The sequence below is a fragment of the Ooceraea biroi genome, chromosome 12 (genome assembly GCF_003672135.1).
Source record: "Ooceraea biroi isolate clonal line C1 chromosome 12, Obir_v5.4, whole genome shotgun sequence".
Classification (NCBI taxonomy): domain Eukaryota; kingdom Metazoa; phylum Arthropoda; class Insecta; order Hymenoptera; family Formicidae; genus Ooceraea; species Ooceraea biroi.
In genome coordinates this window covers 7,375,539-7,400,189 of record NC_039517.1, presented here as the reverse complement: position 1 = coordinate 7,400,189, position 24,651 = coordinate 7,375,539, and the positions used below count along the sequence as shown (strand labels likewise).

The window sequence follows — 24,651 nt, the reverse complement described above, 5'->3', positions numbered from 1 at the left end:
GTAATACAATATGCGAAACGCTGTCTGTGCAGTTTGAAAATAAAACTTTTATTGAATTTTATTTTGGTATACATTTTTGTATTTGTAGAGATTGTGAAGTTTTTCAATCTTGAGGATATACAACGCCAAGTTGTTTGCGAAGTTCATCCTCCAGTTTCGCTAGTAATAAGGACGTGTCATGTGTCACTTTTGGACTTTCTGTCAAACCTGTAGAAAATAAAATACATGTCTTATATTGTAAAAAAGTGTGTGCGTGCACACAAAGTAAAATAGTGTTATTATTATTTTTATTGTAGTAATTAATATTCTATTCTAATAATTTCAATATTTTATAACTATTAATAATATATTACTTTAAAAAATTTGAATAAAAAAAACAATATTAATGAGTTACCTTTTAGAATGCAAGCGCGGGCCTCAGCGGCTTCATAGGCAAGTCCAGCGGAATTGACGAAGTTGATTTCGTGTTTCAATTTCGGTAACGGTACTTTTACGGTACCGCTGGGTAGATCCGCCGTCGTCGGGCACCAAAAATCGGGCACTCTTATCACGCCTTCAGTACCGCAGACGTATGCTGTGTTCGGGAGGGGGACCAAAGCATGCGTCATAATAGTCGCAGTACGATTCCCTTTATAAGTCAAAGTAGCTGACATCGATATATCGACGCCATCCTTGTTCAAGAAGCCGGAAGCCTTTATGCTTTCGGGCATCTCATTGTCGTAGATCAAACAGGCGAATTGCAAGCAGTAGATACCGAGGTCCAGAATCGTGCCACCACCCAACTCTTTCATGCTATAGCAAAAAATTAATTATTAGTTTTCAAATCACTAATAGGAACTAACAAGAAACAGAAGACTGATAGAAAATAAATATATCTATTAATTAATAAATATTAATAAAGATAATATATTAATTAACATTTAATTCTGACATAACAATAATTACTGCTAACGATGATCTTCATTTTTTTATTCAAGAAAGGATTAATAAATATTACGAACGTTATGCGCTCCACATCAGGCATTGCGAAGCCGAAGGAAGCGATCACTTGGTGAACATCGCCAATATTGCCAGACGTAATTTCTTTCTTGATAGCTTCGTACACTGGGAAACAACGGCTCCACGCGGCTTCCATCAAGAACAGCTTCTTACTTTTTGCATAATTAATTAACTCGGTCGTCTGCTTTAAGTTCATTGTCAACGGTTTCTCGCACAGAACGTGCTTGTTGTGCTTCAGCATCAGCATCGCGATGTCGAAGTGTTGAGGATGAATCGCGCCAATATACACGATATCTTAAAATATAATAGACAATAGAAGAAAGTATATTAATTAATGTTATACGTATTAATTACACGAAATTTATTAACTTTGAATATTGTGTAGAAATCGTATTTAGACAGCAAAATAAGACCATCACTATCATAATCATGTCCATAAAATTATTTAATACGTTTTTTCATTAGTTTTTTTTAGATATTTTTATTCAAATTTTATATCAAGATTTAAACAATTTTTCTGACAGTAATCAGATCATTAAACTGCCATTAATAATTAATATAATATTTCTATTAATATTAATAATTACTAATTAATTAATGGTTTCAGAAAACAAAAATTGAATGATATCGTTATCAAGAGATACGTGTACCACAACAAGTGGCACGATGAAGTGCGTTAAAATAATCAGATACCGATGTCTTTATCCAGTGCTAATTTCGCGTAATCGTCGTAGGCCTTCTTGATCTCATGGAGTTTTGCGAAGTCCTGTGCACGTGACAGTTGCCTGGCAGCCACCGCTACCACGTCATGCTCCTTTGCTGGCAAGGATCGCAAAGCCGTCACGAAGTCGTGCGAGATTTTCCCCGCGCTGGCAATACCCCATCGTAGAATAGTCATCTAAATTAATTTAAAAAAAAGGGGGATTACTTAACTATGCTCTAACTATGCTATGCTACTGCATAAAAAATCGACTACTTTGACGGTCGGCACTTGCAACCCAGATCAGAATTATTACATTATCTTGCTGAATTTCACAATTTTCAGGGCCACTTCGACCAAACTTTGCGGTTAATTTAATTCGTCGAGTAACTTGCAGGGCAATATAAAATATAAAACTTATATTATTTAGTTTACGAGAATTATATTATTAGAGATTTTTATGTTGGTTGACGAATTAAATTAATCAGAGTTTGGCCAATTTTCTGCGTTTATGTATCATGCAATTTTGAGCAACATTTAGTGATACACGTAACCTTAATTTGCAAAATCGTGTCGTGAGCGTTTCAATTTACTTTTAATTTGCTCTGATGATTAATTCAAAGTAATATAAATTAGTAGTAATATAAAGTAGTATAAATTAGTAGAATATATAAATACTCACTTCTGCACACTAGCACTAGGTGTTCTCCACAGTGTAGTAACCAATATACTAACCGTTTCACGAGCAGACGCCACTGTTTCCTGCTTTAATTATCTCAGCGTTGTTTGTTTTACAATATATAACCTTGAAACCTCTTGTGTATCATAAGGTCTTTAAAAATGATCCATGTATCTTTCCATACATGATTGTAGGCTGTAAGCATGTTGTGCAATTATAACCGATAATTGTTATAAACATATAAATTTTAATGAACCAAGATAGAAAATAATCAAGTTATACAACTTATTATTTTCACATTAAAGATTTAAAAGTTACAAATTCTTTTTATAAACTTACACATGTAACGTATAGTTGTAAAATATACTTAAAAAACAAAATAATAAATTAAATGTTAAATAATGAAACAGATATGATGGATGTAATGCTGGAATGGGAGCATAAAATTTGTGATACACAGCTACAAAATATATACAAATTAATTTTTATACTTTAATTAAAATATCCCCAATTGGTAAAATTATATGTATTTCTATTATATACAAATTAATTTATGTAATACATTTCGTCGTGAACAAAGTTATTTCTCTCAGTGGAAGTATTTTGCACACAGCTCGTCCACGCAACAACCCCTGAGGAACCGGCCCATACGTTCTGGAGTCAGTAGAATTGCTGCTATTGTCGCCTTCTAACCAGACATGTCCATAAGGTACCTAGAGAAATATTATTGTTTAACGTAAGCCGTTGTATCTGTGGACAGCTAATAAGATACTCTCTATGAAAAGTCACCGTTGTCACATTTGAACCATTTCTGATTTTGTCACCAGGCAGGCCTACAATCCGCTTGCATATATTCTGCTTTGGATTAGTAGGGCACTTGGAAATAACGATGTCGCCTTTATCGAATCTCTCTAATCTAACTGATATTCGTTCCATGAGCAATACGTCATCGGTGTATAACGTAGGTTCCATCGACGGACCGGTGCACTGTGTAATTAAATTTCGTAAACTCGAGATATCGCGAGATAAAATTTGCAAACGACAATCTTTATGTCGCAGATCTCGAGATGTAAAGCTCGATGTCAACTTTCAACACGAATGGTTAAAAAGAGCTTGCGTTATTAATACACTCACCACGACGATGTCCCCTACGTACTCGTACACGCAGTACGTCACGCATGCACACTGCACGAATCCGCGTGTAACCTTAGCTAGGAATTTGTTGAGCTTTAGCATGGTTTAACGAAGGTTTGTTCGACGACGAGGAAAACCCACGCGTGATCTCACTCCTCATCTGATTTGTCGTGATTGTGCACATAACTCGACAATCTTAAGTGAAAATGATATACAATTCGATTGACATTTCATTCTCTCGCAGGAGAATCTTCCCGACCCAACATCGCAAACGCGCGACTCCCGCCAACTGGCGTTTCGAATTTGTCATCCGTTGTCATGAATATCTTCGGATCATAGACCTGCAAATCTACAAACCAGATGTATTAATAATTATTTATAACACATCTGCATTCGCATTTTTCTTCTCGAACGCATTCCTAAAGAACGATGCCTTTACATCATCAAAATAATAAGCATTATATTCTAAACACATTTAGGACGTCAACTAATCGCAACTTTCATGGTCGATTCTCGGAAAACGAATCCGATTGGCTGACACAAAGGTCCTCTCTAGTATCAGTGGAAAATATATATGTATATACATATGACGTCACATCATCACTAACTGCTCCAAATTTGAACGATAAAGATATATGTTGAAATGCAATGCAATGAATAAAATAGTACCTCGCGAAGAATAAGCTTTCAAAAAAGTATCGAAAATCTGTGCGTGTTGTAATATTTAAATAAACATTTAAATAAAGACTCTGAATAACAGAAAATTATAAAATGACTGTCTTTTCAAGAATATTTTTCTCAGGGGTTGCAGCAGACTGCAAGCAGCGAAAATACCGCATACTTTAATCTCAATGGCATTAGATACCAACATAATTGCGCTATATATCGTTTATGTAAAAAGAATTATAATTTACAATCGTAAAAAAGAATTTCCACAATATGTGTATGCACATATTCGCTCTCTTTTACTTCGAGAGGAGGGTGAAAGAGGAATCTGTCTTTCCATCGATCCCTAGAACTCGCGCGAAAGATCCGAAATGGGCACGTTTCCACGAAGAGCAGCGGGTGGCTGTCGCTCTCGCGGAAAGCCGTGCCCGTGCGCAGAATCTCCCTCGCGATCCCTCTCGCGAGAATCGCCCCTTAATCGGCGCCCTAATCGGCAATCGTCGGCGAATCTCGGGTTCGGCGCTCGGCTCGTCGTGCTCGTCCGGCCGTGCGCGTACGACTCTCGCTCGACTCCGTAGCGTCCTCAGCAGGTTACGAACGATTGACTGATCGACGGATTGAATATACGTTTACGCCGCAACGCGACGAGTGTCGAGGGCTCGTCGAGTGTCGTCGAGACGGTGGCCGGATAACGCGGGACGCGCGCGACGGTGACACGCGACGTGGTGCATGTGTGTGCGTGCGCCCGCCCGCCCGCCCGCTAGCTCGCTCGTCCGTTCGTTCGCTCGCTCGTCCGCCCATACGCATACACGCAGGCCACGCACGCACGGCGTCAAGACGCGTGATCACACGCACGACACACGTCTACACGTCGACGCCACACCACGCACATCCGCGTACACCTCCGACACATCGTTACATACACACGCATACACACGGAGGAGACCCGCACGGATCCCCCCGTTCCACGGCGCCAATTTAATGGATCCGACCATCGGTTGGTACCAACCGGAGCAGTTCGGCCCCGCCAAGGACCTGTGGTTGCACATCTGGGAGGCGGAGAAGGGCCTCGACGTACTGACCCTGCGTAACGACGCGATCGCGAGCAACGCGATGGGCGTGCGACTGCAGCAGGACTTTCTCGCGCTGGACACGAGCCCGGCGGCGGCTGCGACCGCGGCCGGCACCGCGGCATCGTCCAACGTCATCGCCGGCGGCGGCACTGTCACAACCACCGCGACCACGACCACGGCCAGCTCCACCGGCGTCATCGGCGCCGGCACCGGCATCGGTACGGGTTTCGGTGGTGCCAGCAACAATAACGGCAACGGCAGCAGTAACAACAACAATAATGGTAGCGGTAATGCTAACAACGGTAACAACGGCCGCGCCGCCACTGCCGTTCACGGCAATGCCGCCGGCAACAACAACGGCGAGCACCGTGTGCCCCACAACGCCTGCAACAGTTATTACAATCCGTCGCGCAGGAAAAGCGACAATCGTGCGAGCACCTACGGCATGAATTACAATTACGACGCCCTCGTGGGCGAGTACGGTGGCTGCCCTTGGCGCGTGTCGAGCAAGCACTATTCCAAGGGTGTTATCGGGTGAGTACGAGCATTCGGCATTGCGCTCGGTATTTGCCGAAAGATCGCCATGCGGTCCATATGGCCGTTTGCTAGGTTAGGTCACTCGGTGTACAGGGTACTTCAACGCACTGTGTGTGACATAATATTGAAGGAGAGTTTTGTGTATCTGAGGATCATGTATTGTCGGAAACAATGTCAAGTACGTGCCTAGACTTCCGGAACTTGAATAATATTATTTTGCAAAGCTTCATGTAATGTAGAACGAAGTTTGTGCGTGTGTGCGTATGTGTGTTTTTGATGCCATTACCTGGTTTACTAATAAAGCTCTAGCAAAAAGTTTGAAGTTACATCGTGAAAAGTCGTTGACTTTTGCAGGAAGAAATGTAAACATGTTTAAATACACTGATGTATGATTCACGAAATGTGTTGAGTCAAAGTCTGATCAAGGGGTACAGGTAGTCTCATAAAGATAGCTTGATTAATTTTTTAATGGAAATTCTAGTAATAAAGTGCATTTATGTATATAATGTATGTTGCATTTAATTGCATATGCATAAGAAAGATATTTATAAAATTATGTAAATTTACATATACATATGCACATTTTAATACTTTAAGTATGTAAGTTGAAGTATTGTTTTTCAAATATTAGAAATATAATTTAAAAGAAAAGTTCTAGAAGGGAAAATAGGAAAATAAGAATCGTTTCGGAAATATGACTTAAAAGTGTACGTACAATATACATACACACTGCGTATTGAATAGCAAATGTTTTGTTTAGGTTACATGAGGAGATAGAAGATTTTTTTGCATATATGTGCCCATCACACGAAGAACATGTTTTAAGAATGAGGGTTGTAAAGAGAATAGAACAAGTAATTTATGATCTCTGGCCAGACTCTAAAGTCGAAGTGTTTGGCAGTTTTCGCACTGGTTTATATTTGCCTACGAGGTACGTATTGTTGCCTGCATGTAAAAGAAAGAATCATAAATTAATACTTAATTATAATTTTAAAATATCTATTCAAAATAGAGGACATATTATGAAAGACAAGTTCTTAAACATTAAATTAATTATTTAAACATGTTTTATTCTTACAAATAACACTTGAAATGACAAGAAAAATATAAAAATAAAATATATTAATCTAGTTGTGCATATTAAAAATTGCTAAATATCGTATATCGACATTGCTTGTTATTACAGTGACATAGACTTGGTAGTAATAGGAATGTGGACAAATCTTCCATTACGTACTTTGGAGCGTGCTTTACTAGATCAAAATATCGCTGAACCGTCTTCTATTAAAGTCTTAGACAAGGCCAGTGTGCCGATTGTCAAATTGACCGATAAGGAAAGCGAGATCAAGGTGGACATTAGTTTCAACATGAACAACGGTGTGAAGTCCGCAGAGTTGATAAATTCGTTCAAAAGGCGATATCCAGTTCTCGAGAAGCTAGTCATGGTGTTGAAGCAATTTCTCTTGCAGAGAGACCTTAACGAAGTGTTCACCGGTGGTATATCCTCATATAGTTTAATACTCATGACCATCAGTTTTTTACAAGTGAGTATAATTGATGAATATGCCACAAGCCGCGTTCTCCACTACGGTTTTCCTCAAAGCCAAACACGAATTTCCCGAATTCATTGACTTTTATTGCTTCAGCTACACCCGAGACAGAATACCTATTCATCGAACACCAATTTGGGAGTACTGTTAATTGAATTTTTCGAGTTGTATGGCAGAAAATTCAACTACGTTAAGACTGGTATTCGTGTGAAGGATGGCGGTACTTACATATCCAAAGAGGAGGTGCGACATCCACGTAGCATGCATTATTAATATAAAATTGATGCTAAGTTCGCACATTTTGATTAACAGGTTCAACGAGACATGATAGACGGTCACCGGCCGTCCTTATTGTGCATAGAAGACCCGCTCACACCTGGAAATGATATCGGCCGCAGTAGTTATGGCGCTTTATACGTAAAGGATGCATTTGATTGGGGCTATTTCGTTCTCTCTCAAGCGGTCAGTCCCTTAAACATCCTAATCAATGACGCGAGTAAAGTCAGGTGAGATCTCAATCCCGTATTGCGTTCGCGTGTCTGCACGGTGTTGGAAATGACGAAAACGAATGTTTTTGCCATGCGCAGCATATTGGGCAGAATAATCCGCGTGACTGACGAGGTGATAGAATACCGTAAGTGGATTAAGGAAACATTCCTGCTACCTGTGAGCGAAGCGGACTCTTTATCGAGTTCAACCGGTTCCGATGCGTCTACCCTTTCAGCCCCCGCCAGTGACACGGTAAATATTGTAAGAAAGTATGTCTTTAAATATTTTCTCTTCAGTCGGACTTAGTTCGTCCGTCAAAAACACGGGCAAATATGAATAATGCTGCATAGTTTGGAGTTAACTATCAGCTGCCCGACGAGTACGCAGTACGTCCCCGTGGAAAGTCGAAATTTATCGTAAAACCCTGTCCGTTTTTTAAGGACTCCGAGTGCAGTCGGGGGAATTCTCCGAACACTGGCGGGAAGAACGAGAATGAAAAGAACAAAGACAGGCTTTTCTATAACAGTCAGCAAATGCACCATTATTCAGGAAAGAAAGCGTTCAAAGCAACCGTTCACGGTATGGCAACTAAGCGATTCTATGAGACGCCTGTGTGTATTGCAAAGTCACTGCGACAGATCTCGATAAGATTATCATACAAATATAATGACGCTTTACATCCGTCCGCGACCTCTCGCGACGTGCCACCTCATCGGCGCCCTTCTCTTTCCAGTGAACCACCAGCAGACCTTCAAAGGCAGTTACCATCGAATCAACAACAACATAACCAGTCAGAACAAAGCCAAGCACGCACTCCACAGTAATGGAAGCAATAATAACAACAATAATAACAATACTAGTCACAGTCCGAGCTCTCGGCCGAACATGGTGAAGAGGAAGAAGCAGTGCACGATGCAGCGCGGGACCGGGGACTGTGTACGGTGATGAAACATGCACGTTAATGTCGGACATTACTTCCGTCACTTAAGTTGTAGCGAGCTCAATATCATAACCGTGTGATAGAAGAAAGACAGCGATCGGTCACGTAACAATCATCCTACGCAACTTCTCTCCTCGTGTCTTCTCGTCTCCTTTTTTTTCCTCCTGTTTTCTCATTTTCAACTCGATGTACAGAAGGACACAACGCGTCTACGGTTCTAACAAGACTTACAGTACAGGAAGTTCTATTCTGATTCTTGTGCAAACAAGGATCGCCCGGAGAAGTAGCTATATATATATATATATATATATATATAGCTGTGTGTGTGTGTGTATATATATACATGTAATCGCGTATGCATACCCCCATTTCTTTCCCCAGTTTACCAGGATTCCACATTCTCCTCTCTGTACGCGACAGATCACGTACCAAAGACGTACAGAGTCCTTAATCGCGAATCGATCGGAATAAGATCCTTTTACACTTTACTCGTATATTGCACACTGGCTGTAAACAGTACCCGTGAAGACAAGCGTAATATATAACGTTTCATTGATTATATCGGAGATCAGAAAGTTATTGTTGCCATCGTTAAATAGTAATTACGTTCGTAGCCGTAACGATTAACATATTGTAATACATTTATATAATACACAAACACTTGTACACACACACACACACACATCACACATACACGTCACACGAATGTGCGAGTCTGAGTTGTGGTACATTTTTCTCGGGAACTCCAAACACGTAAAACTGTAAACGCTGATAGTAACAACAAAAACTTAGTTTTCTATGCGAAACTATATTCTTATAACAAGGGTGTGACAGCGAATCTGGTGATATTGGGACTTATTTAATGTACATATTGTAATATACATCATCAAACATAGAGAAGTAAGTCCAACAGTTACCTACTAAACTTTCTTTTTTAATTTATAAATATCTAAACTAAGAGAGTGTTTGTTACAGTGATTTTATCGTATAAAAATTCACGGATGAAGCCATATCTATTTAAGAGTGTTATTTTTCTGTTATTTTTTTTCTCTCTATGAAACGTGTGTAAACTCAGTATCATTGTCGAAAGATTTTGATATGTTTTTCAGATTTTAATAAAATTGCAGGTTCTCACATGCTGGTAGAATACGGTGGTAAAAAAAGAGAAAATTTTTAATAAAAATATTTTTAAAAACTAGCTTATACATAATATATACTATCGACAGAGACAGAGCGATGACAACGCTTCGCAGTCTATTTCGTAGCAACAATATTTTCTTGCATATTAGCTCTATCTTCTGCTGTGTTTTGTACAGAAACGTTAATTTCTTAATGTTAGTTCATAATTCTTAGTATCCTCTGAACAATGATGTATTATTTTTATATCAGATATTAATACATATTTGTATTATACAAAGGGAAAAAAAAACGAAGAATCTGATATTTATGAATTTTACATTGCATTTGATGAAACTTATATATGTATGACAATACGCAAAAAGGCCTTGACATTACTTAAAAGCTCCGTATGTTACGTTCATCAATCATAGTAGATGTGGTAGTTCATTATCGAATATATTACATTCCGTTGACGTAATAACTGAATGAGACAGAACAGAATGTTTACCGCAATAAATCTCTAGTGTTGGATCAAAATTCTTTACAGATGCAGCCGCATTTTTGTGTTCAATGATATGTAACGAGCGATGCAAAGATAATCTCTGTAAACAGCTTAATTTAACCGTGTGTATCGAGGATATTTAGCTTTCAAAGTCTTTTTAAATTATGTAATATATCCAGTATTCCGTGTATCATTTAATTTAAACCTCTTTCGTATATGATATTGTAAGCTGTGATTGAATTTAATAATTAAATTGTCAATTGCTTAAAGATATTTATAAATATATATATATAAATATATAATTTAAATGTTACTGTAAAGCATTATAAAGCCATACTACATTTTTAAAACTATTGTAAACTATTATTATTATCATCATCGCTTAGTGATCCTCACAACACAGCAAATTACGTGTTTTTTATAAATATCAGAATTTCGTAATTATTGAGAGTTTGATAATGAAACTTCGTAATCAGTCATATTTATCGAATTTCCCCAACGACTATTGGAACTTCTGTAAAAAAGAGAAAAAATTGAAAAAAAAAGATTAATAAATATGAATGATGCCCAGATGTCTGATCCTCATTATTTCTTGTCGTTTGTATATTTTTAAGAACGGCGATTTTACCTCACAGCTATTGTTTAAGGCCAAATAGTCAGTTTGTAAAACTTCTCGATATAGCAATATAATACTCTCTGTATTTTCCAAAAACTTTTGATATAGTCATGTATTTATATTTGTGTGAATATATTTTTAAATAAGCAATAATGTAACGACGTAACGCGATCAGTAATGCAGTTTTACCTCTGTAGAATCGTCTGACTCGTCTCACAGCCGTTACATTGAAATTGTAAAAAAACCATATTTAATTAGCGTATACGCATCACTGAAAGCTGGTAATCTCCCGCGATTACGCACTTTCGAAAGCGATGTAAGCGATGATGTTGCCTGTACCTCGGTAACGTCTCCTTTTTTCCTAAGAAAAAAGCTTTGCGCGCGAGGAGGAAGGGAAGTGAGATAACAGGCGAGACAATTGTGCGATCGAGTTAAGCTGAATGACTTAGAAAGAAGTTGTCGGACCGGCAGCAAGACCTGTACTTATAATTACGTACGTCTAAGTTTGTATACATATAAATTAATCTTTGAAGCGTGTGACAAATATGTACAGAAGTGAAATAAAAATCTTACTTACCTTTTTCTTCAATCGGGATTCTCCACCATTTTTGCACTCATCTTTCGCGTAATCTATTTATATTTTGCGTTTAATATATATAGTATCAAATACATGTATGGTTGCATAACGTGATAAATAAGCAATGTGTATTTTAATCTCGATAGCGCTGTAAAACGTAACATGGCATTTATTAAGATTTCGCCACCTTGTGCATACACAACGTTCATGCGCAGCGGATAAGAGTTACTGTACACAATAACTAATTTTATTAGAGTAGACGCTAATTTAATTTACTTTCGGGCACAGAGTCCATCGATCGGGTTCATGTCGAGTTTCTTCATACGGTCCAACTGTGCCAGTCGACGCTCCAAACTGAACGACTCGGGCAACGGCGGATAGGCTGGAAAAAAAAGAGGATAACGTTATTTTAAAAAGCACTTTTCAATTAATTTGCATTGATCCTTTGCAGAACAAATTACATATACTAAAACGTACCGACTAATTTGAAGTATATGTACAGCCATACACCGGCACTCATGACAATCAGGGATAGCCCGATTATTCCTTTCCACTCTCCAGTCGGTGCTTGCATCTCGCTGAACGTTTGGCGGAAACTGGCGCGGTACAAAGCTCTCTTCTCCTCAATGCTCAATTTTTTCCAATCGCCCTTTTCCTTTTCTCTTAATGCCTGGTAGACAAAACACAGCACTTCGACTTACTTAAATCTGTAATCTACTTTTGGATGGATTAGCTCAATTATCCTCGTCTCACCATGACGTCGGGAGTATTTTCTTTCCAGCGTATTGCAGGGCATGGGAAGTCTACTCTGTCTAAATAGGTGGGTTCACCGTTGTACCCGAAACCAACCACATCCCTATTACCGACTCTGTCCATCGTGAATAATCCACGACTCTGAATCTGAATAATAGGTTGCAAGCGACTTGCAAACAATCTGCCAGCCATTGTTTACTGAAAAATATCATGAAAAATGCATTTAAGCGAAGCTTTTTATAAGAACGATATTTGAAATAGGTTTTTCACATATTTTTTTCTTCTTATCAAGTATAAAATCTTAAGTTTCTACTTAAAAATAATACTATTAAGCATTTATATATTAATGACATCTTGATTTGCCTTCATCTAATTTTCTACCTTATCATCTGTCTAATCATCTGACATCTGTCAAATTTTGACAAACATTCTATTTTGCCAAATTATTCATTAAATGCAAGTGTGTGAGTATGTGTATGTGCTTGAATTACGCCACATTTTGCAGTAACGTTTACATGTGTTGTTAATTAAATGCTATTTATCATAAAATAAATTATTCACCACAAGAATAAAGCTCATAACAGTGGCAATATTTGCCTCGACATCGCATTAAAAATTCTTGCGTAGAAATGTCAAAACCCAGGGAATATATACCTTGCTCCGCAATTACGTGAAAGTGTGTGCGAGAGTTACCTAACTGATAACGAGAGCCGAGGACCGGGAACGAAAGTAGATGACAAGAGAAACCGTGGAAAAGCTCGGTAGACGCACAAATTTTCGTAATCGAGACAATGTCACGATCAGAGATCGATCGTTACATCGCGCGAAGCCAAGAAATGAATGTAACGCAGCTGGACTTACCGTGCTCGTGAAAACCAATGAAGACACAGGGTCAAACTAAAATGGCGGCGAGAGAGGAGCCCCAAGTGCGTTCGAAAAACGGCCTAGTTACAAATGGTATCAATATCAGGAACGTTTTCTATTGGTCGGACAAATTCCCAATAAAAATTATCAAAGCGAATAAATTTACTGGAAACTAGTGAGTTTTAAATTGATGGATACATCACCGTCGAATTTTCCCCCAGCATTGAAGTGCGTCTAACCTCGAAGATTGATTGGTACCACTGTCAGTTTTTGCGGCCAAGATCGGTCCAAAAGATGTTTGATGCTTTTCCGGTCATTCCGGTGAGGTATTCACGGTACGGTGCGGAATATCGTGGAGATATCTGTGCGGTTCATTTTGGATGTAAATATTGGACTGTATCATTCACGATCTAGTGGGACGATGTCCAGTTCGCTGTTCACGTCAGTAAAGAGATTTGTAACGGTAGCGCTCCATACATCCTCCGTGTACGACATATAGCGATATTTCAAGACTCAGTGGGACACGTACTCGAGCTTGAAGCATCGATCGGCGCGACGGAGAGACGGAAAGTACGCGAGAACGTCCGATATCATCCGTTCGAACTCCTGTCGATTGCGTTGCGCCCCCATTGATAAACGTTCCGCTTGCATGCGACGCGTGAAGAGTCAAGAATATGTTCTCACTTTGGTAGGTTAAAAAACTTTGCTCGTCGGATTCCCGTTGTCGGCGTCTCCCGTGAATGAAGATGAGCGGGGAGATGTTCGAAGGCAAGGATTATCCAACTCAGTGGGCGCTCAATCCCTCCGCCTATCAAAACATGAGCAATGATCAAGGTCAGATCATGAATCAATCTTCACTCTAATAATTCCTCTCTGTAATTAGAGATTTCTTCTTTCTCGCTGCACTTCTGAACCAGTGCGATAAGTTGGAGTGAAACAAATGTACTTTCTTTCGCTCTAACGTATTGCAAAGAACAGGCCTTAGTTTAACAACGCATGATCTCATTCTTTCGCAAACAGTGGATTGGGCAGCTTTGGCGCAGCAATGGATCAAAATGAAGGAGACAGTCGTGCCGCCAGCTCCACCGCCGCCTACTATAAATCCTGTATATTCTGCTAACGATGGTAGCGGTGAGGAACCGATGGACATGGACACAAAAGATGATGACGTACCGCCAGCACCTCCTGCTCCAACTATTAGTGGATCTGGTAAAGTATAAGATCGGTCAATAGTGTTACAATTATTATTCTTGTTTAGTCACTTTAGCCCATTATCGTTGGCTGTTCCAATATCTTTTAATGCTCTACGTTATCATTGAAGCATACGACACATGCTTGTCAAAGTCAATTAACATCCGATGTCTCGTTTGCATTATTAATCCATCAATATCGACAGATGCGTGGACTCAGTGGAGTCAGTGGGGTCACTGGAACACCTCGGCATCGGGAACAGGTAGTTGGGAGTGGAGTGGCGTGCCACCTCCAGGTGTTACTATAGGCCCTGACGGCAAACCAGTCGGTCTGCCAACAGTGCCCGTTATACCGCCTGTTCCGACGATATCCACTACTACTGACTTCAACACGCCTCCGCCTGCTGCACCGTCATTGTACTCGTACAATTCGGTGCCGCCCGCGCAATCGTACAATCAGGTAAAGAGATGACGATGCATCTAGGACGAGAGGATCTCACGCATCTGCCCAATCCAAGTTATTAGGTTGGATTATTTATTGGACACTTTTTTCTCAGGTTACCAATTATTGGTCCGGTGAATCGCCTAACGCGGTGCCGCCGCAGCCACCAGGCTTCATGAAGTGCATCAGACACACGAACAGAACATCGCACATGAGAGGGATGGATGCCGTTCGGTGTCGAGATGATAGGGAAAAGACGCCAGAGGAGGACACTACCACAACTATCGGTAAAAATTTTAGGATGAATCTTCCTGGTTGAACTGTCTCACCGTACACACTGCTTGGTCGTTCTGTCCCGTGCAGATGCTGCGAAACGAAGACAATTACCGGCGTGGATCCGGGAAGGACTGGAGAAGATGGAGAAGGAGAAGCAGAAAGCTGTGGAAAAGGAGAGACTGGAGATCCTGAGGAAGCAGGAGCTGGAGGCTCGCAAGCAAGCCGAGGACGAGGCGCGCGCGGTGCTTAATCCCAGCAAGAGCAAATTCGTACGTATTAATCAGACACCTGAACTCATATTTGAACGGTGAACTCGATAGATTCTGCAAATTCGTGCAGTCACAAAATTATGCCTCTGCATTTTTCCCGCTGCAGGACTCGGATTCGGAGAAAGAAACCGAGCAGGACTTCGATGCACGCGGGACCCAGCAGTCAGCAGAGAAGAGTTACGATCGCACTCCGGACATCATCGTTCGGCCGCGAAAGTCACGATTCAGGGACGCCGACTCGCCAGAGTCACACGGGGGCACCGACGAGAGTCCGACTGGCGCGGCGGGTACGCCTACCGTGCAGAAACGATCACGGGAGGAGATCTTGCAGGAAGTGGTGAGTGAAATTATTCAGACTCGTTATTGAAGCGTAGGTAAAACTTGGGAAAAAAGTTGGCCCGCCAACTATTTATTCGTCTCGCGTTAGAAATCACAAACACCATCTCAGGTTTGCGTTTGTCCGGGAAACGATTGGCCCTACTGTCATCGAATAAAATTTGCCTACAAAAGCAACAGAATAAAAACAGTTGAAGCCACTTTAAAGAATTAAATGAACAGATTTATTATTAATTGGATTATTAAGCTTGCTGGATCTCGTTCAGTGTCCATAGCGCGTCGGCTGATGGAAAAACGCTACGTAAATTTTTACGCGATTTCTGCGAAACTGCATCGGTCGCATCTTTCGTTTCACAGATGTTGAAAGTGAGGAGATCGCTGACGGAGATACTTCTCGAGGTAACGAACGAAGAGATTGGCGCGGTATGCAGAGAGGTTTGGAGCCGCGCACGTGCCAAAGGTACCCCAGATACACACGATAGAACTAACCAATTGAATTTCCGTGCTTTTGCTTACGGGAGCACAGAATCCGATTCAGTGAGCCTACTCGCCGCGCTATGCTGCGACGGAGTTATGCGAGTTTTGTGTAATATAAAGTTGAGAGCATTAAACAGAAGAGATTTCTTAATGCGTAGACTTGATTATTCGGCAATTTCAGGACATCCTGTTTTTGTTGTGTTTTCAGGGATTTTGCGTGTAGCAATGTAAGATGTAACTCTCTTTCGTTCTGATCACGTAATCGTCCCACGTTACGTGCCGCAGATATTTTAGAGATCTTTTTCAGCCGTGCCGGCTATCTCTTGCTTGGCAATATCTCTATGATTTTTAGGAGAGTCTATATTACGTATTTTTTGTGTGTGTATCATAGTGCATAGTGCGAAGTAATCTGTAATCAGAATTTGCTTCAATGAAAGGATACCTGGATATTGCAGCTAAAAGCATCTCATACCCATTTTACGTCATGGGCGCTTAACTTTTAGATGCCTAGGAAACGCACTTAACTTGTAATCCAAGTCTTCACAGATATCTCTGATACATCCTTCAAGCTTTTTCTCCTAAATTATAAAAAAAGAAGTCGTTGTTAATTCGGCATAAAAAAAACACTCCACATGAAAAGATCGTGATCGCGCGGTAGCGATTGATTGTTTTCCGCGTAGAGTACAATAGTTCGATTTGTAAGTGTGGAATAATGCTATAAAGATTTCTTAAGGTACACGTGAAGGAAAACGGAGGAAAGGGACGAAGGGACGGTTCGCCCTATCCCTGCGAATGAACCGATTAAAAGAGCCATTCGATGCTATCGAGGGGGGCATTTATCCGTGCGGTAGCACTTTTAGCGATTGGTTACTAAACTGCGTGTGTATTGTAAGTCCCTGCAGGAGAGACCCCCGTCGCATCCCTCAACAACATGGCCCCTCTTGCTCAGATCACTCGCAAGCTTGGTAAGTACGCTTCGACATTTTACATAATACACGGCGATATCCCCAGAGAACGGTCGTAAACGACGCGGTGGCTCGTTTAGAAAGAAAAGAAAAGAGAAAAATCAAAGGAAAGTATAGAGAGAGAGAGAGAAAAAAAGAAACGGGTCACTGCGTGCATGCACGCGTACATTGACGTTGTATCAACTCGGCCGTTCACTCGTGGAGATCTGTCGCTGCAACCGAGTGAGAGAGGCGCCCCTCTCTCAATCGCTCTCTCTTTCTCTCTGAGGACATTTCTCTGAAAGTAGCGGCTTCGAAAATTAATCGGGGCCGAGCGTATGTTTTTTTGTTTTCTTTTTTTCCACTCCGAAAAACCGCGAAGACGTGTCGCGACGTTGCGCGCGCGCGCGCGCCCCCGACCGGATGTGATCTCTTCTTCCGTCTGCCGTAGGTCTGGGCATCTATGGTGACAGTAACAGCGAGTCTGAGGAGGAGCAGAGCGAGCACACACAGGTACAGAACGACGACAGCGACGAGGAGTTGAAGGTGAGCTAATTTCGTGATAATGATGTTAATGTTGTAATTTCTTGTACGATTTCGTTTTACCTTACCGGCAATGGTTTTACAGGAGACACTGCGACGGCGACAGCAGGCCTTCCGCAAGACGGAGGAGGAGATTGAGGCGCGACTTGCCGAGGAGGAGGAGAAGGAGGAGCAGCGCCACGAGGAACAGTACAATAGTAATAAGCAACAGGAAAATCATACCGGTAATACTAGCTGCAGGGAGTCAGGTATGTTTCGACTGACAACGCAATCGTATGTGGCCGCTGCGCAATTAAGTGTAACTTCCTGACGTCACACTTTAGTTGATGAAAAAGAAACGCTAAATAATCAGAGAGAAGCGTCGGAAACTTTGTCGAGCGGCGGGCACAGTCCACAATCGTCAGCGGTACCGCAGAACGCGCCTACGACGAATGATCAGCAGGCAAAAGTTGGTAGCACCGTGTCAGGATCGGCCGACTCAGACTCGAGCAGCAGCGAGTCCACGAGCAGCTCATCGAGATCGAGCCGCGGATCCTCCGCCAAGAGGCGCGACAAGGCACGCGCGAGCAAACAGCAACAACAGTCGCAATCGCAATCGCACCAACGCGAGCAGCAGCAGCAGCACGATCAGCATTACCGTCGACGACGAAGATCCAAAAGCAGGAGCAAGTCGCGCAGCGGCCGACGATCCACGAGGTCGCGCTCGTCCGAACGCACGCACAAACGGCGATCGCGCTCGCGATCCGCCAAGTCGCGCAAGGACTACCGTTCGCGTTCCTCGCGCTCCTCTAGCGATCGCAGATCCACCAGGAAGCGTTCGAACGAAGCGAAGCGCGCGAAGTCGCGCTCGCGCAGCTGCCGACGCTCCAGATCACTGTCCACCAGCAGGAAGTGGTCGTCGCGCTCGCGTTCCCGCAGAAGGAAGTCCCGCACGCATTCCAGAGACAGGCGGAGAGGTAGCCGCTCGCGCAGCAAGTCCTCGCGGGACGCGAAACGGAGGGGTTCGCGTTCAAGATCTCGCGGCGGCGGCGGCGGCAGGGAGAGATCTCGCAGCCGCTCGAGGGATCGAGGGAGACGTTCGAGGTCGTATGTTTCCAGGAGGAGTCGGCGACAGAGCAGCCGATCCAGATCGCGGGATCGCAATCGCAAATCACGATCCAAGTCAAGATCGGGCCATCGGGATGGTAAGAAGTCATCACATCGGTACAGGAATTGAACCTGATTCGCTCACAGCTCAAGGTTGTATGTACATTCATTTTGATTATAGCTTTAACAAAATAGAGCACGGAAAGCACCCAGTGACACGTTATTTAAATGTTATGCCGTTCAAAAATTCATGCTTATATGTTGTATATGTTGTTTTAATTATTATCGATTATTATCGATTATTGCTTCTCGAACCGGATATTTTCTTTTCGGCACGCTTCGCTCTCTATGTCGATTGACGCGTGATTTTCGTGATATTTTCCTTGTTGATTTTACGAGGAACAACGCTGAAGTGTGACAGTTATAATTGTATTTTATGCATATACAATGCCACCACGGTGTGCATCCTTAGAAACAAATTATAATTGTTACACTCACGCATTCGTGTGTATATATATATATATCAAATGCATCTCTTTTTTGCTTTTGTTTTTCTATTTTATTTGTTGTTTTTATTTCCTTGCTTTAGATCACTTGTTATTTCTTTTGTTTTTTGTTATAATCGCAAGATAATTAAGAGCTAAATGTTTACATATTCGTTTCTTCCATGCAAATATATTAATCAAAGTTTACGTTGTGTAACGAGCAAAGTACAACTGTATATAATCACGTATAATTGTTTAGTTATGAAACAGTGAAATCTGCTCAATTATTTTTGAATAATAATAATAATTTATTAAAATATATCAAGAGAGAGAATTAATCGGTCAGTTACTTTACAGATTTTCCTGTAGCTGTATTAGGAACAAATTTATTAGATTTAATTATAAGACGTACAAATAAGAGAGAGAGAGTAGAGAGCTATTAGGACATTTTCATTGAATACTAAAATCACTGTTTCTTTCGAATCTAATAAAAATAAAAGGCAATATAATTCAAATACATAATTCTTTAATCAAAGGATACAAAAAGAATTTTGTATTAAGTATGTATATTTTGTATTAAGTAATATAAAATGTATTTATCTCAAGTGCTTATTTATTCTCTTGAAAGATGCAATTATACATAACGTGAATCGAGGATAAGTTTAAATCAAAGCAAGTTTAATGACGATCCTCTAGAATTTAAATCTTCCACTTATAGACTTTTATTAGGTATTAGAGTTATAAACTTGTTAGAAACATGTATAATTTTGTACAGTGAGAGAGAGAGAGAGAAAGAAGTTGCTTTTTAGTGTACCAAATATACAAATATGTGAATATCAAATGCGTGATTAATAGAATTCAGTCGCGGAGCTATACAGATAAATTGTTTACACTCAGATTATTATGTTACGTTCAATGTTACATACAAATAATATTACATATAAATAAGCATTACAATTATACCTATGCGAACATACTGAAAATATGACGTACGACCTGTATCCGATTGGAAATATATCCAAGTTTTGATAAGAAGAAAAGTATGCTTTGACGTGATTAACACTGAGAACATTATTCGACCCGATGATTAATCGATACCTTTTATAAATTGAATTTGCGCGTAAAGATTTCGGCACGAGTCCTAGAAGTTTTATTTTGTTTCAGCATCTTCCACTGGCTTCCCCTCGGCGTTTTCAACGTTTCACGTACGATTCAGTTCGTCAACGTATACAGCATTGTGGTACAATTGCAATCTTTAAATATATCGCATTCAATTTTTCTCTTTCACAAAAATAGTGTATAAAATCGTATGACATACAATAAATAGTAATACTTAAGGCTATGTGTTATAAATTTATCTAGACGCGTATCTCGCCGATACTCGTTAATGCAAAATATCCTTGTTAGTTTTGCCGTTTCATCAGAATATCTCGCGTCTAGTAAAAACTTGTTTTCAGTAAAAAAGTAATGGGAGCTCTCAGTTTCTTAAAGCCGTAAGTGCGTTTACGTCGACGTGCTTAACATTAACTTAACAGTGACTCCTCCTTCGTATGTATATCGCAGATATATAAAAATTGATCACAATTTCATATCAATACTTTATGATACTATCATACAATTGTAGATGAGGTAATCGTAAGATTCATGGATGATAGTCAAATGATATATCAAAACCAATCGTGAAAGATTTTCAATCGTGAAAGATCTCAAGTGTCCGATCAACGTGTCGCAGTAAATACGAGGTAATCGCGTTCATTAGCGATGTAAAAAAAAAAACATGATAACGGAATTTCCTTGCCTGCTTTTTTCTTTTCATCGATCGTAAAGTGATTCCCGATATAATAGAGAATTCTTCCTCTGCAGAACTTGTTCTACATAATTGAGAATTTTTCTACAGAACCGAATTCATGTTCTCAATTAAATGATCGTAAACGAGTTCTCTTACGTGCAGGCCGAATATGAAGTCGAAGTGATTCAGTCGCTTTAACGTCACCGTATACTTCTCCAGAATATTCGGCAATTTCCCGCTCAATAATTCCACATCCTGGAATAATACAATAAGTAGTTTCCTCTTCTCTGTACGTTCATCTGTTAACTATAAATATGTCAACGACACGTGTAATTACCTGTGGATCTGCCAAGAAATCATTCAAACCGTTGTACAATATTACCGGGGCCGTGACTCTCCTCAAAGGATACTCTGGCGGCACGAATCGCCTGTACTTCCGAAGGTTCTTCAGTATACCGTAATCGTAAGGCCGAAAGTGTCCTGCAGGAAAAGCAAACCGCATTGAGCATAAGATCACGCGAAGCTCTTGTCCTCGGGTTACATCATGGGATAAATCGAAATGAAAAGAAATCGATACCAGGATTCTGAATTAACATCGCGTAATGAACAAATTGCTTGTACGAGCATCCCGCCGGTGCAAATTGTAAGTTATCCGCCAAATGCGCCTGAAAATACATAACGTCACTGATCTCTTAAACGTAAACGTGAATCGTGCTTTCAGCTCGTATGGGAATCGGATCTTGATTTATACGACATTTACGTGATCTATGTCGGTGCTGAAACCTCCGATTAAGGAGATGATCATCTCACAGAAGGGTTGAGTCATCATACCCTGCCGGCACATCACACCCGTTATAAATTTCTCTAGGGGTGAGTTCGGCAGTAATTCGAAGTATCCAGTATACTTATAAAATCCCTGTCGCACGTTGAACAAAAAAATAGCTTCTATTTTACTTCTGTCAGTTAAGCACGTATTTTAATTTCGCGTTTTAGGCGTTACTTGTTATTCTTACCCTAAACAAATTCGCGAAGAAGCTCAGTGGCCTCAGTATACCGTCGAGGTGTCCGAGGTAAGCTACGGGAGCCAAGGCAGACATGAGCTTAATTTTTTTGTTGTACTGCGGTTGGAGGGACATTAGAACCCAGAATTGCGTCGTTCCCTGAGAAAAGCCTATGTAGAACAATTGTTTCTCCCCAGTTTGAGCTAATATATAATCTATCATAGCGGGCATGTCGAAAACGCCCATTTCGTGCCAACTAGAACAGAATATTCGTATTCGTAACAATAATTAATCATCGCTATATAGGACCGCAGAAATATCGTTGACATAATCACATGTGAATCACACGCGCTGAATAACAAAAATTCCTCGTAGTTGGTATTACGAAACTAAAGAAGCGAAGGTTGAACGTTAATGACGAGCTTATCGCGAAACATGAGAGATAATACACAAGCATAATGAGTTCTACGATGAGCTCGAAAGCCGATATACCTGAAGTCCCAAAATTGAGCGCTTTCAATAGAAAATGTAGTGTGATTCTTCGAGTTTGTGGTCCCGCGAGAGTTACCGAGCCACACATCATACCCGTTATCAGCCAAAAGAAACCCTAATAATTTCAACGAAATTTTAATTAATATTATGCGCCGTATTGCGAAATCTAAGCTAATATAGCTAAAATCGGGAAAGTTTGATTTTTTATACCAATCGATCGGTTTTTTCCTGGTAACAACCAATCCGCCGAGCAGCCTAATAATCCGTGCATGACCAACACGACTCGTTGTGTGCGATTCTGGGCATTTCTATTCGGATCAGTAGATGGTATCCGATGCAAAGCTAATATATATCCATCTTTGGTTGTTATATGATGAAGCTCGAAAGGATAGCCGTTTTCCCTTACGTAATTTTCCTAAAAGTAGCAATTATTTCAAAAATATATTTGGTTTTACGCTTACTTTGAATATTACCGATTAAATTGACTATAAAGTAACTAATAACAAAATTGTAATATTAAAATTTACTAATCTAATGAAAAAAATATGAAAAAGAATTTATATTCTTTTCACTATCTTCTTAATAAGATTTCACTTACGATCAGTAAATTAGGATCCTTCCTCGGATGTAATATCCCGCGTGTGCGAAATAAACCATTTGTTTGAGTGATAAATCCATAACACAGTAGTGAAATACAAAACCAGTATAATGTAGTCATTTTCTCGATATCTATCGATGCCGATAGTCTGCCGATGTCTGCACTGCCACTTGTGTAGATATGATCTTTTATTAATGTATCGTACGTTAACCGTAACTTTTTGCAACAATAATTAAAACAGAAAAAGGCAAAATGTATGTCTATTTTTAAACTGTTATTCTACTATCCGCTGATTAATAGCAGAGATAAAACTGAATAGACGAACAAGAGAATTAAAGTTTATAATCAAAACTGTGTGCAAGTTTCATAAACATTTAGATTGATAAAAAAAGTTATCAATTGTTATACAATTATGCTTGTCTTCGTTAATTTACACACTCTTTTTATACGCGATTAATTACTCAGTTTTCTATGAATGTAAAAGATATCCTTCGCGTAAAACAGAAATACATTATATACACGCACGATGGACGCGCAGAAATAATTTAATTTTTAAATGCACAAAAATGACACTAATTTAATTTGAAATATATAGCAGAGTTACTCGTAGAAAAACGATCCTTTAAACGATCACAGAATTTTATACACTCTTCTCTGTTTACCTATATTACTCTTCTTCAACTGGCTACAGTGCAACTGCATTTGGATGAATCTACCACTATAACAAGCCGCTTCCGTAAACTCTCCCTCCATTCTCCCCGTATATCATCCGTTTCATTGCTCACGTATTCATTCGAGGCCATCATGTTTTTATTAACGACACGAATTTTCCAAAGGCAGAGCGATGATAGACGACGTGTCCGAGCACGTGTCCGAACACGTATCGCGCGCGCTTCCGACGCGCGATTACAACAGCCACCGCATAGCTACATATCGACATCCTTGGAAGAGATTTGTTGGACGACCCCGCACAAATTAAGTTGGCACGTGCAATTGCCGATATCGCCCAAATTTGCGGAATTTCGCCAACGTGCTAACGTGACGCCCGACAATTAGATAACATTCACGATTTTCGAAACGCGCAAGTATGCAAGTTTCTCGATGATGTATTTCGCGATAAACGCGTACATGTACATGGATGATTAATTGAACGTTACACGCGTGCTGTCACATAACTGTAGGAGGCGGGATCAACACCAAATCATCTCGAGTATCAATTTATCATTTTACGTTTTCTATTTTTATTACGTTTCAAAAGAAAGTATAATTGCAAATTCTATTATGTAATTAAGCAACTGTAAGGGCCACTTCGACCAAAGTCCAGTTAATTTAATCGTCGATTAACTCACTCTTCGTCTCTTTCTAAGGCAGGTAGTTAGAAAAGGACGAAGAGGGAATTAAACTACGGTTAAAGTTAAACGGCATTGGTAGAAGCGGGCCTAAAGGAGATGATTTCAGAGTGGCATCAAATATTAGATATCTTTAGATTTAGAGTCACGGCTCGAAGTTTATAAAAACTCAGGAA

The 24,651-nt window shown here is 40.3% G+C and overlaps 6 protein-coding genes across 12 annotated transcripts; 2 read left to right on the top strand and 4 right to left on the bottom strand.

Annotated features, from left to right (window-relative positions):
• Nucleotides 1-27: 27 nt before the first annotated feature.
• Nucleotides 28-2,614, bottom strand: LOC105284215 (trans-1,2-dihydrobenzene-1,2-diol dehydrogenase). Its single transcript, XM_011347567.3, has 5 exons — nucleotides 2,382-2,614; nucleotides 1,693-1,897; nucleotides 1,002-1,293; nucleotides 395-792; nucleotides 28-207 (listed from the first exon to the last, which is right to left on the bottom strand). Exons 2-5 carry the CDS (start codon nucleotides 1,895-1,897, stop codon nucleotides 104-106), a joined length of 999 nt encoding a protein of 332 aa, XP_011345869.1. The 5' UTR covers nucleotides 2,382-2,614; the 3' UTR covers nucleotides 28-103.
• A 275-nt stretch (nucleotides 2,615-2,889) lies between these two features.
• On the bottom strand, nucleotides 2,890-3,757 carry LOC105284213 (mitochondrial inner membrane protease subunit 1). Its single transcript, XM_011347562.3, has 3 exons — nucleotides 3,513-3,757; nucleotides 3,168-3,365; nucleotides 2,890-3,091 (listed from the first exon to the last, which is right to left on the bottom strand). The coding sequence occupies exons 1-3, from the start codon at nucleotides 3,612-3,614 to the stop codon at nucleotides 2,930-2,932; spliced, it is 462 nt and encodes a 153-aa protein (XP_011345864.1). The 5' UTR covers nucleotides 3,615-3,757; the 3' UTR covers nucleotides 2,890-2,929.
• A 188-nt stretch (nucleotides 3,758-3,945) lies between these two features.
• LOC105284214 (non-canonical poly(A) RNA polymerase PAPD5) lies at nucleotides 3,946-11,593 on the top strand. 3 transcript variants are annotated; one of them, XM_011347563.3, is made up of 8 exons: nucleotides 3,946-5,785; nucleotides 6,549-6,719; nucleotides 6,975-7,332; nucleotides 7,435-7,581; nucleotides 7,651-7,844; nucleotides 7,926-8,088; nucleotides 8,268-8,406; nucleotides 8,561-11,593. In XM_011347563.3, the coding sequence occupies exons 1-8, from the start codon at nucleotides 4,908-4,910 to the stop codon at nucleotides 8,770-8,772; spliced, it is 2,262 nt and encodes a 753-aa protein (XP_011345865.1). In that variant the 5' UTR covers nucleotides 3,946-4,907; the 3' UTR covers nucleotides 8,773-11,593. The 3 variants fall into 3 exon arrangements, with proteins under 3 accessions (XP_011345865.1, XP_011345866.1, XP_011345867.1); XM_011347564.3 differs by having other exon boundaries at nucleotides 7,926-8,079; nucleotides 8,561-8,772; XM_011347565.3 differs by having other exon boundaries at nucleotides 8,268-8,438; nucleotides 8,561-8,647.
• A 101-nt stretch (nucleotides 11,594-11,694) lies between these two features.
• On the bottom strand, nucleotides 11,695-13,295 carry LOC105284212. 3 transcript variants are annotated; one of them, XM_011347559.3, is made up of 4 exons: nucleotides 13,196-13,295; nucleotides 12,335-12,532; nucleotides 12,059-12,251; nucleotides 11,695-11,963 (listed from the first exon to the last, which is right to left on the bottom strand). In XM_011347559.3, the coding sequence occupies exons 2-4, from the start codon at nucleotides 12,524-12,526 to the stop codon at nucleotides 11,854-11,856; spliced, it is 495 nt and encodes a 164-aa protein (XP_011345861.1). In that variant the 5' UTR covers nucleotides 12,527-12,532; nucleotides 13,196-13,295; the 3' UTR covers nucleotides 11,695-11,853. The 3 variants fall into 3 exon arrangements, with proteins under 3 accessions (XP_011345861.1, XP_011345863.1, XP_011345862.1); XM_011347561.3 differs by lacking the exon at nucleotides 13,196-13,295 and adding an exon at nucleotides 13,028-13,167; XM_011347560.3 differs by lacking the exon at nucleotides 13,196-13,295 and adding an exon at nucleotides 12,989-13,150.
• A 144-nt stretch (nucleotides 13,296-13,439) lies between these two features.
• LOC105284210 (arginine/serine-rich protein PNISR) lies at nucleotides 13,440-21,022 on the top strand. 3 transcript variants are annotated; one of them, XM_011347553.3, is made up of 12 exons: nucleotides 13,440-14,032; nucleotides 14,219-14,407; nucleotides 14,595-14,848; nucleotides 14,946-15,117; nucleotides 15,194-15,375; nucleotides 15,482-15,712; nucleotides 16,069-16,171; nucleotides 17,082-17,153; nucleotides 17,584-17,678; nucleotides 17,761-17,923; nucleotides 17,999-18,914; nucleotides 20,411-21,022. In XM_011347553.3, exons 1-11 carry the CDS (start codon nucleotides 13,939-13,941, stop codon nucleotides 18,889-18,891), a joined length of 2,448 nt encoding a protein of 815 aa, XP_011345855.2. In that variant the 5' UTR covers nucleotides 13,440-13,938; the 3' UTR covers nucleotides 18,892-18,914; nucleotides 20,411-21,022. The 3 variants fall into 3 exon arrangements, with proteins under 3 accessions (XP_011345855.2, XP_011345856.2, XP_011345857.2); XM_011347554.3 differs by having other exon boundaries at nucleotides 17,999-18,917; XM_011347555.3 differs by lacking the exon at nucleotides 20,411-21,022 and having other exon boundaries at nucleotides 13,440-13,768; nucleotides 13,891-14,032; nucleotides 17,999-20,278.
• On the bottom strand, nucleotides 19,950-24,569 carry LOC105284211 (lipase 3). The gene is made up of 9 exons (XM_011347558.3): nucleotides 23,789-24,569; nucleotides 23,127-23,295; nucleotides 22,739-22,943; nucleotides 22,529-22,643; nucleotides 22,049-22,292; nucleotides 21,796-21,951; nucleotides 21,613-21,700; nucleotides 21,373-21,515; nucleotides 19,950-21,290 (listed from the first exon to the last, which is right to left on the bottom strand). Exons 2-9 carry the CDS (start codon nucleotides 23,244-23,246, stop codon nucleotides 21,138-21,140), a joined length of 1,224 nt encoding a protein of 407 aa, XP_011345860.1. The 5' UTR covers nucleotides 23,247-23,295; nucleotides 23,789-24,569; the 3' UTR covers nucleotides 19,950-21,137.
• Nucleotides 24,570-24,651: the final 82 nt, after the last annotated feature.

Excerpts from the sequence above, each read along its gene's own strand:
- LOC105284215 (XM_011347567.3), bottom strand. The coding sequence starts at position 1,897 with ATGACTATTCTACGATGGGGTATTGCCAGCGCGGGGAAAATCTCGCAC. Across the intron at positions 1,294-1,692 it reads AGCACTGGATAAAGACATCG|ATATCGTGTATATTGGCGCG; the intron begins GTATCTGATTAT and ends TTATATTTTAAG. Across the intron at positions 208-394 it reads CCGCGCTTGCATTCTAAAAG|GTTTGACAGAAAGTCCAAAA; the intron begins GTAACTCATTAA and ends TATTTTCTACAG.
- LOC105284213 (XM_011347562.3), bottom strand. The coding sequence starts at position 3,614 with ATGCTAAAGCTCAACAAATTCCTAGCTAAGGTTACACGCGGATTCGTG. Across the intron at positions 3,366-3,512 it reads ACGTAGGGGACATCGTCGTG|TGCACCGGTCCGTCGATGGA; the intron begins GTGAGTGTATTA and ends TTAATTACACAG. Across the intron at positions 3,092-3,167 it reads ATGGTTCAAATGTGACAACG|GTACCTTATGGACATGTCTG; the intron begins GTGACTTTTCAT and ends ATATTTCTCTAG.
- LOC105284214 (XM_011347563.3), top strand. The coding sequence starts at position 4,908 with ATGTGTGTGCGTGCGCCCGCCCGCCCGCCCGCTAGCTCGCTCGTCCGT. Across the intron at positions 5,786-6,548 it reads TATTCCAAGGGTGTTATCGG|GTTACATGAGGAGATAGAAG; the intron begins GTGAGTACGAGC and ends TGTTTTGTTTAG. Across the intron at positions 7,333-7,434 it reads TGACCATCAGTTTTTTACAA|CTACACCCGAGACAGAATAC; the intron begins GTGAGTATAATT and ends TTATTGCTTCAG.
- LOC105284212 (XM_011347559.3), bottom strand. The coding sequence starts at position 12,526 with ATGGCTGGCAGATTGTTTGCAAGTCGCTTGCAACCTATTATTCAGATT. Across the intron at positions 12,252-12,334 it reads AAAATACTCCCGACGTCATG|GCATTAAGAGAAAAGGAAAA; the intron begins GTGAGACGAGGA and ends TTTGTCTACCAG. Across the intron at positions 11,964-12,058 it reads CATATACTTCAAATTAGTCG|CCTATCCGCCGTTGCCCGAG; the intron begins GTACGTTTTAGT and ends TTTTTTTTCCAG.
- LOC105284210 (XM_011347553.3), top strand. The coding sequence starts at position 13,939 with ATGAAGATGAGCGGGGAGATGTTCGAAGGCAAGGATTATCCAACTCAG. Across the intron at positions 17,154-17,583 it reads TCAGATCACTCGCAAGCTTG|GTCTGGGCATCTATGGTGAC; the intron begins GTAAGTACGCTT and ends CGTCTGCCGTAG. Across the intron at positions 17,679-17,760 it reads ACAGCGACGAGGAGTTGAAG|GAGACACTGCGACGGCGACA; the intron begins GTGAGCTAATTT and ends ATGGTTTTACAG.
- LOC105284211 (XM_011347558.3), bottom strand. The coding sequence starts at position 23,246 with ATGACTACATTATACTGGTTTTGTATTTCACTACTGTGTTATGGATTT. Across the intron at positions 22,293-22,528 it reads GCTCAATTTTGGGACTTCAG|TTGGCACGAAATGGGCGTTT; the intron begins GTATATCGGCTT and ends ATTCTGTTCTAG. Across the intron at positions 21,516-21,612 it reads GATGTTAATTCAGAATCCTG|GACACTTTCGGCCTTACGAT; the intron begins GTATCGATTTCT and ends CTTTTCCTGCAG.